Consider the following 14859-nt stretch of genomic DNA (forward strand, 5'->3'; position numbering starts at 1 on the left):
TACGACAAAGCAGTCTCTAACGCTATGGTGCACCTGTAGCAGCAACACCAGACGCCTTCATCTGCACCACCTGCAATAAAACATGTTTCTCCTGTACTGGTCTCTACAGCCACAGCACGTGCATTAACTGTCTAACAGTTTGACTTTACCCCTGAAGACACACTCTTCCACTGTCTTCAGAGACAGACAGATGCCAACAAGTCTCTAATTCAGAGTCTCTATAGTCCTAGATCCAACTCACATATGCATGTTGATCGCTGTGTTATAATTTTCAGAGAAACACATTACTCGTCAGTCACCACACATTAACTTCTCATGCCACCGACCCTACCATGAGGGAAGATGAGCTCCTAGCTTCAGGCAGCATATTGAAGAAGTGGCAGAGCATTGCCTGCCCAGTCCCACTGGCCCACTGCTTGTGCTATTCCTGCCCCCCTTCCAGCTCACCACCAAAGTAAAACCCATCCCAGCTGGATTCCTGTTTGATGCCTCAAGGCCAGATTCTGGCAGACTGCTCTTTCTTCTTATGCTGAAAAACTGTGGCTGCCAGATGGCTTCAATCTAAGAAGAGAAACCTAGATGTCTGCCCACTCAGCAGAGCTGCAGTAGCTGTACTGATGAATCACAGAGCCTTCCTATTCACTCTCTTCTCTTCTTCCTGCGACAGAGCTTCCATGCTGCTCTGAAATATGGCCACAGCCAAGTTCCAGAAATCATTGATGTCACCATGGTTTTTGGTGGTTTACAAAGGGATGGGGAAATGCAATGATATGTGTGGGTTAAGCACCCCACCAGCAACACGGAATGAATACTCATTGTCACAAAACCACCCTGTAAACAAATCAAAAGTAATGCTCAGGAAAGACCGGACACAGTCTAACCACCATGTTAGCTTTGTGCAAACAAGTAAGAATGAACACTGGGTAAACAGGTCGCCTGGAAGAGCCCTGAAAGTTTTAGTTTTGCTGCAAACATGGATCCTTCTAGCAGTGGGCAGAGTTGTGCTTTTGAGCTAGGACAACTACAGTGGTACCTCGGGTTAAGAACTTAATTCGTTCTGGAGGTCCGTTCTTAACCTGAGGTACCACTTTAGCTCATGGGGCCTCCTGCTGCTGCCACGCTGCCGGAGCATGATTTCTGTTCTCATCCTGAAGCAAAGTTCTTAACCCGAGGTACTATTTCTGGGTTAGCGGAGTCTGTAACCTGAAGCGTATGTAACCCGAGATACCACTGTACTTCCTTGGGGCAATGGCGACCAGTGCATTGCAGCTTGCCTCTCCGAGCACGTTTAACTAGCATAGCACCATTGGCAACTGATAAGAAGCTGTTCTTTAGTCCCAGTAAAATAAAATGTTTCTCTTTCTTTTTCCTTTTTTGTTTAAATAGAGAATGGGAAAGTTCCTTAGAAGCAGCCATGATTCATGGGCTTTCTTGCCACCCTTCCTCTTCCTCTGTTTCTCTTCTTTCTGAACTGAAAGGACTCTCAGAGTCATTGTAATGAAAGCTTAACTTCCTCTGCCTCCAACCGCACCCCCTTTAAGTTAAATGATGCTGAATTTCACAACATGAAGCTGATAGAATTAGGCAGGGGCTTGGCATACTACAGTGCCCCCTTCCAGGCAAAAAACCCCCACACTCTACCACCTCTCAAATAGCTCTTAGAATAAAAATCCACATAATTGCCTGCTTTCTTTGTATAGGCCAAAAGTTTGTTTCTCTGCTTTTTGTTCATTTTTGTTTGTTTAAAATAAACCATTTGGATACAACCACATGATTTTTTCTTTATGTCTAAATCAGGTCATTAATTGATTCTAGAGATGAGAGTTTCTGGTCTGACCAGCAGACACAACACCTTTAATTCATGTATTTACAATATTTCTTGGAGCACGCCTGCCCAAAGCTTTAGGAGACTTCCAAAAATATCCTATATACTATATGGGCTATTCCAGCTAGTATTAGAAACAGAATACAAGGCCACCTTTTATTTTATTTTTTGGGGAATTAGACAATATTTCCCTCTCATTATACAAATCCTTCCTCATTCATACAGGTATCTTACCATTTCACCCAATGAGACTCGCGTACTAAGACCGACAGGATACTGTATGCAAATATGGCCATTCAAATTATTCAACCATGTGGTGGAACACCAACGATACCGTTGCCTGCATAGTTTTCAACTTATTCAGATTGTGTGAAACTGATATTACCCAGTGAGTCATCCATAAGAATTTCAGAAATAGGCCTCAAAAACTCCATGTGAGGATACAACCTTGGGGAGGAAATGAGGAAAAGGGCATGTATAAAAATGACTCAGCAGCAGCCATCACGTACTGTAACAAAGGATAAGACTTTACAGTTTTGAAAGCAATATTCATGGAGAGTGCTCCATTCCGAGTTCATAATTATGCAATGTAAAGGCTGAAATTACTATTAGAATTGTGGCTACAAACATACCACAGGTAAGCCTCTTACCACAATGTAAAACACATCATGCACAAATACAAAACCATTCAAGAAATAGAAACCTTCTAGTATTTGGAGCCAGCAAGAGAAAAATTCTGAATTACTACTATCAGTGATCGAAATAGGGTAGGATGTTATCCCACTACTTTTCTAGGAAGCCTATAACCAACCCTCTTATTTTCAGGGGAACATAAATGATCTTCAAATATCTAAAGGGCTGTCACATGAAAGGTGGAGGAAGCTCCTGTTCTGGAGGGTAGTGCCTGAACCATTGGATTCAAGTTACAAGAAAGGAGATTCTGAGTAAACATCAGGAAAAACTTTCTGACAGTAAGAGCCGTTCGACACTGGAACACACTTCCACACGAGGTGCTGGACTCTCCTTCCTTGAAAGTTTTTAAGAAGAGGTTGGATGGCCATCTGTCATGTAGGATCTAGCTGAGATTCCTGCATTGCAGAGGGTTGGACTAGATGACCTGTGGGCTCCCCTCCAGCTCTACAATTCTCTGGTTCTATGAGCCTATAACCAACCCACTTATTTTCAGTTCTACATAAGTCTGTCCTAACCACTTCCTTTGCCTTCCACCTTCAAAGTGGGATTGTGTTCATCTTATTTTCCTCCACCCACTTCAGAGACCGCTTACTAAATATCTACAGCGGTACCTTGGGTTACAGACGCTTCAGGTTACAGAATCCGCTAACCCAGAAATAATAAATTATTATTATTAAGACATCTTAAGGCAGCCCTGTTCAGGGAAGTTTTTAATATGTAACGCTGTACTGTTTTTAACACTGATTGGGAGCCGCCCAGAGTGGCTGGGGAAACTCAGCCAGATGGGCGGGGTACAAATAATAAATTATTATTAAATTATTATTAAATATTACCTCGGGTTAAGAACTTTGCTTCAGGATGAGAACAGAAATTGTGCAGTGGCGGCGTGGCAGCAGCGGGAGGCTGCATTAGCTAAAGTGGTGCTTCAGGTTAAGAACAGTTTAAGGTTAGAACGGACCTCCAGAATGAATTAAGTTCTTAACCCGAGGTAAAGGTAAAGGGACCCTTGACCATTAGGTCCAGTCGTGACCGACTCTGGGGTTGCGGCACTCATCTCGCTTTATTGGCCGAGGGAGCCGGCGAACAGCTTCCGTGTCATGTGGCCAGCATGACAAAGCTGCTTCTGGTGAACGAGGCAGCGCACGGAAACACCGTTTACCTTCCCTCCGGAGTGGTACCTATATATCTACTTGCACTTTTACGTGCTTTCGAACTGCTAGGTGGGCAGGAGCAGGGACCGAGCAACGGGAGCTCACCCTGTCGTGGGGATTCAAACTGCCAACCTTCTGATCGGCAAGTCCTAGGCTCTGTGGTTTAACCCACAGTGCCATCCGCGTCCCTTTCCCAAGGTACCACTGTACTAATAGCTACCATAAAAAGCCAAGCAATCTCTTTCTCTCTCTGTTACACACAAAATTTCCAGCATGTTTCTGGGCAGATCATTCCTGGGGGGGGGGGTGTCAACCATGTGCTATTTTGGGCCCATCTTATTTTTTCCTTCTGAAAAAACCAGCTAGGGTTTATAGAGCAACTTTAGAAGGGAAGCACTTCACTGTACTCACCAATCTGCACTCATGATTATATTCTGCCTATATTAAAGTTCATTGTAAGTATAGCCATGAGTTGGGGAGAGTTGTATTTCCCCCCCGCCTTGCATACAGAGCTGAAGTATGCCAGGTGAAAATTGTTCCCCCCCTTTGCAAAGGAAAATAAAATACATACTTGCTAAAAGAGCAGGCCTCCAGGAAAGATTTTCAAGTGAGCTCTTAAACTTCTGTTTCACTCAGTGCCAATGAACCACAAGTTTAAAGTACTGTGCAATAATAGCTGTATAGACATAGGGCAAGCACATGCCCCCCCCCAAGGTAAATATCAGTTATTTCCAATGCACCCAAATGTTTCACGTTCTAAAAGCATTGTACTATGTTTAGCTACTGACTTATACAGCTAATCTGATGATCCCATAGAGCAGGCAAGTGCTTATGCTACATCTCTAATACATGGGTAAATAATAGTGATGGGACAGAAGTATTCAAAGAAGATACTATGTTGATATGTTTATTCACTCAGAAGCTTTGCTTTGCTATGCTTTAGTAATCTCTCTCCACTTCATTTTATTTTTACATAGTTATGTAAATATTTAAGATTCGGTATTATTCTTTATAGTTATGCATGCTGCAGAGTTTTGTAATTAAATTTGTCATACGTAGGAAGAAAGCAAAAAAAAAAAAAGGCATGTCACTCAGATTGCTTTTTTCAATTTAACTTTATAAATGTTCTTATGCTGTTCTTCAGTTGTTCAAGTACAGTATTATCGCTTGTTTGCAATTACACCCAGGGTTATTACAGCACCTTATCTTTTGACCAGTAACTTAGTGGTGCTATAAAAATATGCCGCCTTTATATTAAACGTTTACCAGGAAGAACACTTCAGCCTAACCTTCACTAATTCACACATGGCCATTTTAATTTAAATTCTTGTTATATAACCAAACCTTCACATTCTTTGGCATAAGTTAAGGCTCTGATGTTCCAAGTTAAATCACCAGTTCATCTTTCTTAATTTAAACCAGAATGCTCATCTCAAGTATAAACAGTCAAACAACTCTGGATGAAGTAAGCCAACAATTTGTTCCCAGTTTGGGGCATTTCAGGTATTTAAACCTGGTGGACACTATCTGGACTCCTGGGGCTGATATTAGGGACGGAACTCTAAAAAGGTTAGCATTCCCTGATCTAGTGATATTGTTGAAGTTTAGGCTGAACAAGACTACCATTAATGCCAAAGGGATCTAGCCTCCATGTATCTATTGCCAAAACTGAGGTCACATCTGACTCCACTAGGAAGCTGTGGTGAATCAGGAGGATAAAGGTACTACAAAATTTCAAGGAGGACTGAACTCAGGTTATCATACACCTATAATGATTGGATGTGAGAATAAAACTAATGGGAAGGCAACACATGAAACCTACACACACTTATATAAGAAAGAATACTATTTGAGTTCCCCGCAGGGCTCTCCAAGCTGCAGATAGCAGCCTGCTGCCCCTCACGCGGGGCAGACATTCGCAGCTTGGGGAGCCAATCTGCGAATGTCTGCCCCGCGCGAGGGGCGCTCTGCTTAAGAGCGCCCCTCGTGCGGGGCAGCAGGCTGCTATCCGCAGCTTGGAGAGCCCTGCGGGGAAGTCCTGCAGGGCTCCCCAAGCTGCGAATGTCTGCCCCGCGCGAGGGGCAGCAGGCTGCTATCTGCAGCTTGGAGAGCCCTGCGGGGAACTCCTGCAGGGCTCCCCAAGCTGCAGATGTCTGCCCCACGCGAGGGGCGCTCTGCTTAAGAGCGCCCCTCGTGCGGGGCAGCAGGCTGCTATCCGCAGCTTGGAGAGCCCTGCGGGGAAGTCCTGCAGGGCTCCCCAAGCTGCAGATGTCTGCCCTGTGCGAGAGGCACTCTGAAGCAGAGCGCCCCTGCGCGGGGCAGCAGGCTGCTATCCTCAGCCTAGGCAGCCCTGGGGAACTCTTCTGAAGGCTGGCGGCGGGAGAAGGGCTTTTCTTCCCACCGCCAGCCTTTAGAAGGCTGTTCTGAAGGCTGGCGGTGGGGAGAAAAGTCCTTCTCCCCCCCCGCCAGCCTTCAGAAGAGGTCCGGGGACAGACTGCATTAATTGATTTTCAATGCATTCCTATGGGAAACCGTGCTTTGCAAGACGAAAAACTCACAAGAAGAAAAAACTTGCGGAACGAATTAATTTCGTCTTGCGAGGCACCACTGTATTATGAATCAGCAGCTTTCTGCTGGTTGAAAGAATGGCTACTTCTTGAGAACACAGACATTTTGGATTTGAAAGGCTTTAACAATGTATTTGGTTGGCATGCATATCTGTGGTATGATAAGGTCAAAGCATATAAAGCATTTAAAAATCATATTGTCAGGAAAGCACTATTTAATGTCTGGATAAGATATAAAGATCTATTTGAAAATAAAACCCCAAGGTGGCTGTCACCGATGGAAGCGAAGGCTCAGAAAAAGCTCAATATGGAGGCCAAATGGCCGAAATATTGGGAAATTTTGGAACAAGCAGGAGACAAATTGAAATTGCAGAGTTATGAAAAACTAAAGAATAAGGTGCGAGATTGGCTTCATTATTATCAAATAATGGAGGCATATAATCAGGACAAAAAAATTGGATTCCAGGTGGAAAAATCAAAATTGGAAACAGAACTGTTAGAGCCCAAAACTAAGATTTTGTCAAGGATGTATAACTTGCTGTTGAAATGGAATACACAGGATGAAATGGTGAAATCTGCTATGATTAAGTGGGCACAAGACGTTGGACACAATATTATGTTTGCTGACTGGGAACAGTTATGGACCACAGGTATGAAGTTTACGGCATGCAATGCCTTAAGAGAGAATATTATGAAAATGATATACAGGTGGTACATGAACCCAGTCAAGCTAGCAAAAATCTATTATTTGCCCGATAATAAATGTTGGAAATGTAAAGAAACAGAAGGTGCATTCTTTCACCTTTGGTGGACGTGCCCAAGGATTAAGGTTTTCTGGGAGATGATATATAATGAAATGAAAAAGGTATTTAAATATACCTTCCTGAAGAAACCAGAGGCCTTTCTCCTGGGCATTGTCGGCCAATTGGTGCCAAAGAAAGATAGAACTTTCTTTATGTATGCTACGACAGCAGCAAGAATACTTATCGCAAAGTATTGGAAGACTCAAGATTTACCCACCCTGGAAGAATGGCAGATGAAGGTGATGGACTACATGGAATTGGCAGAAATGACCGGCAGAATCCGAGACCAGGGAGAAGAGTCGGTGGAAGAAGATTGGAAGAAATTTAAAGACTATTTACAGAAATATTGCAAAATTAATGAATGTTAGAATGAGGTTGGATGAAAAATTATGTGGTTTTTAGCTATAATGCTATAAGGAGGATGAAAAAATTGGACTATTAATAGACAAAAATCTGATTGTTATATTATTTTAAGATTAAAGATTAGGATAAGTAAAGAGGGGAAGGATTTGCTGAACTAACAAATTAAACTGGAATACAAAAAGGGAGGTTTGAGGAGGTCCGGGAATCAAGCAAATGAAAGAATGTGATGGAAAGATGGAATTGTTTTTTATTTGTATGTTTTCTCTTTTCTTTTTTCATTTTGTAAAACTCTAATAAATATCTTTAAAAAAAAGAATACTATTTAAGAAATGCCCAAAACTATACAGCATGCTGTGAGAAGGACATAAATGTTTAACTCAGATATGTACCATTACACACATCTGACACTGCACAAACTAGAATATTACAGTCCTTTGCTCACCTCGGATTTTTCCTCTGTCTCTCATACTCTCCAAACCCAGGGCTATGTAGCAAAGCTGAATGTTGGAAGTGCTTCATACATTGCATACGTAAATTATAGGGTGGTATTTACTTCAGTTTTACTCAGGAGCAGACCCACTGAAATGAATGAACGTGAGTACGTTAGGTCCGGTGCTTCCTTCCCTAGAAAAATAGGTGCCGGTACTCACCATGAAGTTGTTATAGTAAGGGCCACACTTCTTGGGGCGGGTTTTTTAAAAAAACCAACAAATTTATTTCTAGACTTTTAGGGGAGGTCTTTATTCTTCTTTCTTTTGCTGGAAACTTACCTGTTACAGGTCTGCTGGTGAACATGTGCATTTCAGACCAGTGATGCCAATAAGTACATTATTATTATTATTATTTTTAAAAGATACAAATCTGATTTGTTTTGCTTTCTACAGATTGTTATAACAATGTGACAAATAAAGCATCTCTGTTGGCACGTGAACCCGCTTATCAGCATTTGGCCTTTCAGTACATACAATACTTAAAATTTTGCAGTACATGTCTATGAGGTAAGCAGTAAGAAATGTTCCTGAAATTTGGACAGAATGAATCCAGTCCTCCTGGGTCCTGCGAATGCTAGAAGCCTTACAAGCCTGCTGCCCTTTTCCATTTGAATAAGCTTAGGTAGGATCTTAACTGTGTTTGCCCTCAAAAATGAAGTTCTAATTCTGTTTTGGTTTAGCAGCATACAGGCAACTAGATTATTCTTCACCGTACAACTCTGTTAGCTGGCTTACTTAATGAGATTTACGGGTTATTGTTTGTATTTTTTTTTAATTAGCATTATGCTATAATTAACATCAACAAAAACCCTAATATATCATAACAGATTAAACACACACAATACTTAAATTCCAGAAGAGAACCTATCATATCGCATGATGATTCCACATTTGATATATGAAAGGTGCATTATAATATAACTCTTATATGCCCGATGCTTTCCATCACTGGAGTGCCACACTTTTTAACAACAACAAAAGAGGGGCCAGTACTGCATACCCTTGAGCACCCCCTGGGAAAAAGCACTGGTTAGGTCCATTAATTTTAATGGGTCTACGCTGAATAAAATTCAAGAGGTACTGATTGCCAGAAACTTGGATAGCTTTAAAAAGGGATTGGACGTATTCAGGGAGGGTGAGGTTATCAATAGCTTGTGGTCATGATGACTGTGTGCTACCCTTCACTGTCAGAAGCATATGCCTCCGTATGCTGGTTGCTGGGACTCTCAAGAGGAGAAGTTGCTGTTGCACTTATGTTCTGCTTGCTGATTTCCCATAAGCATCTGGGTGGTAACTATGGGAACAACGCACAGGGTTAAATGACCCTTGTGCCTGAACCAGATGTTTGTAGGCATTAAATACTATTGTGTGTAAGTAAACATACCTAAGCAAGGGTATAATATCTATTTCCATTTTTACAGTCCATAGATAGATCCATTTTTCAATCTATAAAAAAGAGAATTTCTACAAAGCAGATTTATGTAAGAATTTCTACTGTGAGTTTTCTTTCCAGAACTACACAATACCAGTGTTTCCAAATCTATGGTTTCGATATTTATACAAGTCTCAATTTTAAAACATAACAAGGCATTGAAACTTCCAAACTGTGTGTCACAGGAAGAATTAAAGACTCTGAAATGTACTGTTTAGCTCTACCCATGCTACTGCAAGTATTTTTAGCAAGAGTTTCACATTGCACCCTATAATATTCTCGGCTGACCTTAAAGCACATTTACTTCCTACAGAAGCAGAGGTTCATACTCAACTCCCCCCACCCACCGTGCAGAAAACATGTCCCAATAAAATAATTATACACTATTTTCAGTAGTTCAAAATCTAGGCATTCTCCCAAATGACTAAACACATACTTACTGAATTTCAGTGTTTATATAGTTCCAATCCTAATGCTTGAAAAGGCAGCAATTGGTGTAGAAGTTCTCAATCTCCCCTCCAGGGGTTGAGAATATACATTAGCTGTTTGCCACCCAACTCTCCAAACATAACTACCTGCCTAGGTAGCATTTAGGAAGGAGTCCTGCCTTTAGCCTCTACGCTGAAACTCACAGCTGCACTGAAGACTCTTTGAAGCCGAAAATAACTGGTTCTGAACACCATTATGAACAGCCCGCTACAAATATACTTGCAAACACTAGTTTAAGAAAACAATGTTTGTCTCATAAGAAACGTTCAACTTAAATTCCAAAGTCTAATGTTCCATTATATGCTTACACACACTTATGAAAAGTGCACTATGTAAAGTACTGTGAACTGATATTGGTTAACACTCTCCTAAAAACTATCAGCACCCTTTACAAACTACAGTTCATAGGATTAATTGGGGGAAGCCATAACTGTTAGAGGTATATAACAATGTTTAAAAGTATGGTTTGGATGTGGTGTTACTCTAAAACGGAGTCTCTCCCTCCAATTTAAATCACGATTTAAAGCTGAACACCAGACAGGTTTGTGACATGCTTGAAAGCTCCAATTAAGAGAAACAGACATGTCATTTTCTTACACGACTTCTCATACATACATCATGATGCTGGGCAAATTCTAATTAAGTTAATGGGAGCTGTGATAGTGCTTTTGTTTCTCTAGGACCAGGACAAAGAATCTTCCCAGTAGGTAGTGTCCCTTGGGTAATGATGCTTTCATTGATAGTATGATCTACTGTCAATAACTGAAGGTAATTATCTTATGTTGGGACAAGTCCACTGCTGATTATATATTTATTTGCCTTAGTCCGGGTTGTGCAAACAATCTTTGTACAAATCATTAATTGTTAATTGTAGTGCGTTGTTGTTGTTGTTTTGCATTTGATAGCAGCTACCAGACATTGTTTGCTGTAATTATAAATCAGCTTAACTAATGAAGAAAATAATATTTATTTGTGAGTCTGATGTCGAGCTCATCATAATGTCTTGTTAGTTCTTACTCCAAGAACTGTAAGAGATACCAAAATGATAACAGCAGTTCTCAAATTGAGCTACCATTCCACCATTAATTTCACTGCCAATTACTACATATCCCTGTTGCTCATTTTGGACTAGAGTTCATGCTCATAGTTTCAAGGAATATCTTGCACAACTGTTTCCTTTTAAGCTATCTGATCTCAGTTTCAGTTTATTACATATCCTAGTGAGTATAGTTGAAGATGAGCTCAAGTCACCTTCCAGCAGGAAAACAACCACTGTAGACTTTCTGAATTACTGCTATACTGCTGCGGCATAACAAATGCCCCAAGTAGCCCACAACAGAGGTAGTGTGGTTTATTGTTGCTTTGCTGCATTGTATTTTTGTTTTTAGGAAGCTAATCAATACCTTTGCAAACCTAAAAGGAACAGGGTACACAAACAGTAAATCACAAAATGTTTATTAACTGAACTCAGCTTTACTATTAATGAACAGAATTATTTAAGTTTCATTAGGCCACTGTGACAAGTGCCACAATGTTGGCCACAGGATTCATGACGATATACAATGTTTGTGTGGTAGTGGAAGGGGTATCATAAGATTTATTGACAAGGGAAAACTCCTATAACTTTATTTAATGGAATCCAAGGAAACCTTGCAAATAATCAGGCGAAAGTCAATCATCCACCCCCAATCCATTCATCTGAGTCTCCCCTCCACCCCGTACTCCTGAAGATCTCCATTTCTCTTCAAGTCCTAGAAGGAAGGACTTGAAGGACATGGCAGGAAGGAGGGGCAATTGCCATTACTGCCAAGCTATAGGCTGGCATCAATGGTAGCTGCTTCCTTTCTATTCTCCATACTTAAAGCTCCGGGGGGGGGGGGGGGGACAGAGACTCTGGACCCAAGGGCAGCATCTATATCATGACAGAGACCAAGCTTGGTTTCCCCTCACTCTTCTGCCTACACACACACAGAAGATGGGGAAAGAGATAAATTACCCAGCCAGCCAATCACATCTGAGGTAACAGAACTCATCTCTCTTTGGAATATGAGACAACAGAAAACACAAGGGACAGTTCTACAGCAGAGTTAGAAGGATGTGCCTTTTCCTAGTCTGCTCCTGTTAGAGCAGGGCTTCCTAAAGTGGTTGGTATTGACTCCCTAGTGTCAATGGGTCTGTGCAGGAGTGAATAAAGACCTAGAGACTGAAAGGGAGAGGTGGTTGGCTGGAGCCTTCCCTACCTGGCCCTTGCTCCGCCCCCCAGCCAGCAGCTGATTGGCTAGCCAGGGAGGGGGCGTAGCGATGGCCAGCAAGCAAAAAGGGGGGTGTCACCCAGGCTCAGGAAGCCCGCGCCAGGTCACAAACCCCGCCCACCGCTTTAATGGGTGAGTGGTAATTACAGGACACAGTTCAAAAAATAATAATAACTGGGAACTATGAGCCTCAGAAACAAAGGGCATGTATAGAGTATATCTCCATTGCCAGTGAGGAATGGAGGGTATTTCTTGACTTAATTTCATTTACATTTGGGTTAGTGTCGATGACAGCTTTATAAGCTTATCAAGGGGTCAATGAACTCACGAGGTTTGGGAAACCCTTTGCTAAAGAGGAATGAACACAATGCGTGTGAACTCTTCCACCACCACCAGGATGCTTTTCAGAATGGGCCACACCAAGACCCAGGAAGGCTGATGGAGGGAACAGTCCCATTCACTGCCTCCAGAGGAGTCAGGGAGTTTGTCTGCAGAATCATTGCTTTGCCTTTACAGCAGAGAGCGCCAACCTTCAGAACAGGAACCTGCACAATAGTCTCTCTTGGTTGGCTACCTGGAGATAACCTCTTACACGTATCATCCGATCGATCAACAAAATGGTTTTTTGCAGCGCTGGTTTTGATCCGTAGAGTTTTCAGGTTGCTGCAGGCTTAGTAATGCTGATTTCACAACAGTGTTTACCATTCTTAAACTAACATTCTTGGCAACTGCATTTACACACATATTGCCCTTCTCAAATGGCCTGAAAGACCAAGGGTAAAAGTTTCTCTGAATCCTTGCATTCTTGCCTTGTTGATTACTGCCCTACCTACTTCTCCACAACCTGTAACCACTAGCACAGGTTAACAGCCCAGGAAACACTTCCTGTATGCTGTATTTACCTTAGTAACACTTGTTAACGACAAAATTCTTGGCAACGTTTTAAGGACTTTGTCTTCAGTGAAACTCCTGGCCGTATAGTAAAGCAAGCTCTGGCAGTTCCAAGATTATAGAAAGCAATGAATAATTTGTTCAAGACCTAACATTTATATTATCTCGTGAAACAGACTATAATAATAGCAATTATACATAGCCTGAACACACTGTACTTAGCTTTCCTTTTCATGAGAATAGTTTCTTTCTGATACTGCACACACTAAGACTTCTCAAACCAATTCTAATAGTGAGAAAGACTGCCCTCAGGAATAATGAAATTATTCTTTATTATTGTCATTATTATATGGTACTCTCAACACTCTCAAATGCTTCATATATATTGTTTTCAGTAATTCATACATCAGCTTTTATGGCAGGGCACTGTTATCAACCTGATATTACAGAAGGGTCACTGTGGCCAAGATTTAGTAGCTTAACACAACCTTTGATCAATGAACTGCTTAGGAAAAATGGAACCAAAGACTTCTAAGTCCACAAGACATAAACTTAGTCACTTTAACAAGGCTGGGCAGATGAGGACCGACTGGTAGATCTCTCGGTAACCTGCAGTATCTCACCAGGGGTTTTTGTGAACAATTGATTAACAATGTCATTTTTTAAAAAAATGTGCTTCCTCCTCATCTTGAATTAGGTAGCTGAAGAGAAGAAAGTTTGGGGCAACAGTGGAGTTTTTCATGAAAGGACTACAAGTTCAGTTCAGGTGCTGAAAAGTTCCTAGGCTCCGCATATGCTCAGAAGCACCCAGTTCTTTTATTCTAAATCTATGTCCTTTGCACCTGGTTGTTAAAACTTGGGGGTGGGGTGTTGTTTAGTAAAAACAAGCAAAGTAGATATATGACAAGCCTACAGTCTGCCCAACTCTGCACTACACAATATTACCTCTGTTAGTAATGTATCACACAACATTTTAGCAGAATATCCACAGGCAACACAGTATGTCCCTTGGGTTCAGCTCTCCAGTTAGCAGATTTCAAGATCTGAATGCTAGACCAAAGGTGGGTACATGCATGCATAGCAAACACACACAGAGAGAGTACCCTTCTGGTAATTACAAGCTTATAGTGAAGGCTTCCATTTTTACTTTCACATTTAACAACTGTTGAGCATTCGACTTTGCATCTTCAAGCGATGCAGCCATTAATTAGTAAAGCAGCTTGGCACATTTTAAATGTCAGCAAATACTTAAAAACAAAATGTACCAAGGTAGTTGCTCCAGAAAAATGGACGCAAATTAAATCCCAGCTTTTACAGGCTTGAAGATCTAAAGAAGCCTGACAGCTTCCACGCTGAACATACAAAGGAGACATTATATAAAATCCCTATATACATGAACAGCAGAACCACAGAAGTCACATTTGAATATTCTTAAAAGTCAACTGATAAAAACACAGGATACTTACTTGACAGTAACTCGATTAGAAAGATCTTGAAGGTCACCAGGATGAAAAAGCTGAGCTTCTTTTAATCCAAGATTTTCACAAGCTTTCAAAAACACATTTATATTATCCTGTGAAGAGAAGTGGAAAGCAATTGCTTAGTTGAGCAACGTGAAGGAAAGGATTGCAAGCTGCTTAGCCGAAGTTTCAAAGTCCAGTATGCGGAGAAACAGAATGCCAATCTTCTGGATCATAAATGCTAGCAATATTTCATATGAATCCTCTGGTTAAGCAATGGTCTCTGTGACTGACAGACCACGTTAAAGATTACCAGGTACAAAAGCAAAAATGCTCAGCCAGTAAGCAGCAATCTACACTTTGATGTCAGCTCTGCAAACAAACGCCCTCTTTTCAGCTTTGCATGACAAGCCTCACCTCTCACATTTAAAAATAACTACAG

General features: G+C 41.4%; 1 protein-coding gene across 14 annotated transcripts in view; it reads right to left on the reverse strand.

The window, feature by feature from the left end:
• The window catches only part of LMO7 (LIM domain 7), a 146012-nt gene that overhangs the window by 64323 nt on the left and 66830 nt on the right, over nucleotides 1-14859 (reverse strand). For all 14 annotated transcript variants that reach the window (XM_053384650.1, XM_053384640.1, XM_053384648.1 and 11 more), the window contains one exon: nucleotides 14424-14530. Coding sequence is in view for 13 of the 14 variants with exons in the window: in XM_053384640.1 (XP_053240615.1) it covers nucleotides 14424-14530 (107 nt within the window). In the remaining variant the exon portion in view is untranslated. The remainder of the gene's footprint in view (nucleotides 1-14423; nucleotides 14531-14859) is intronic.

This window comes from Podarcis raffonei, chromosome 4, assembly GCF_027172205.1.
Source record: "Podarcis raffonei isolate rPodRaf1 chromosome 4, rPodRaf1.pri, whole genome shotgun sequence".
In the NCBI taxonomy this organism is placed as follows: domain Eukaryota; kingdom Metazoa; phylum Chordata; class Lepidosauria; order Squamata; family Lacertidae; genus Podarcis; species Podarcis raffonei.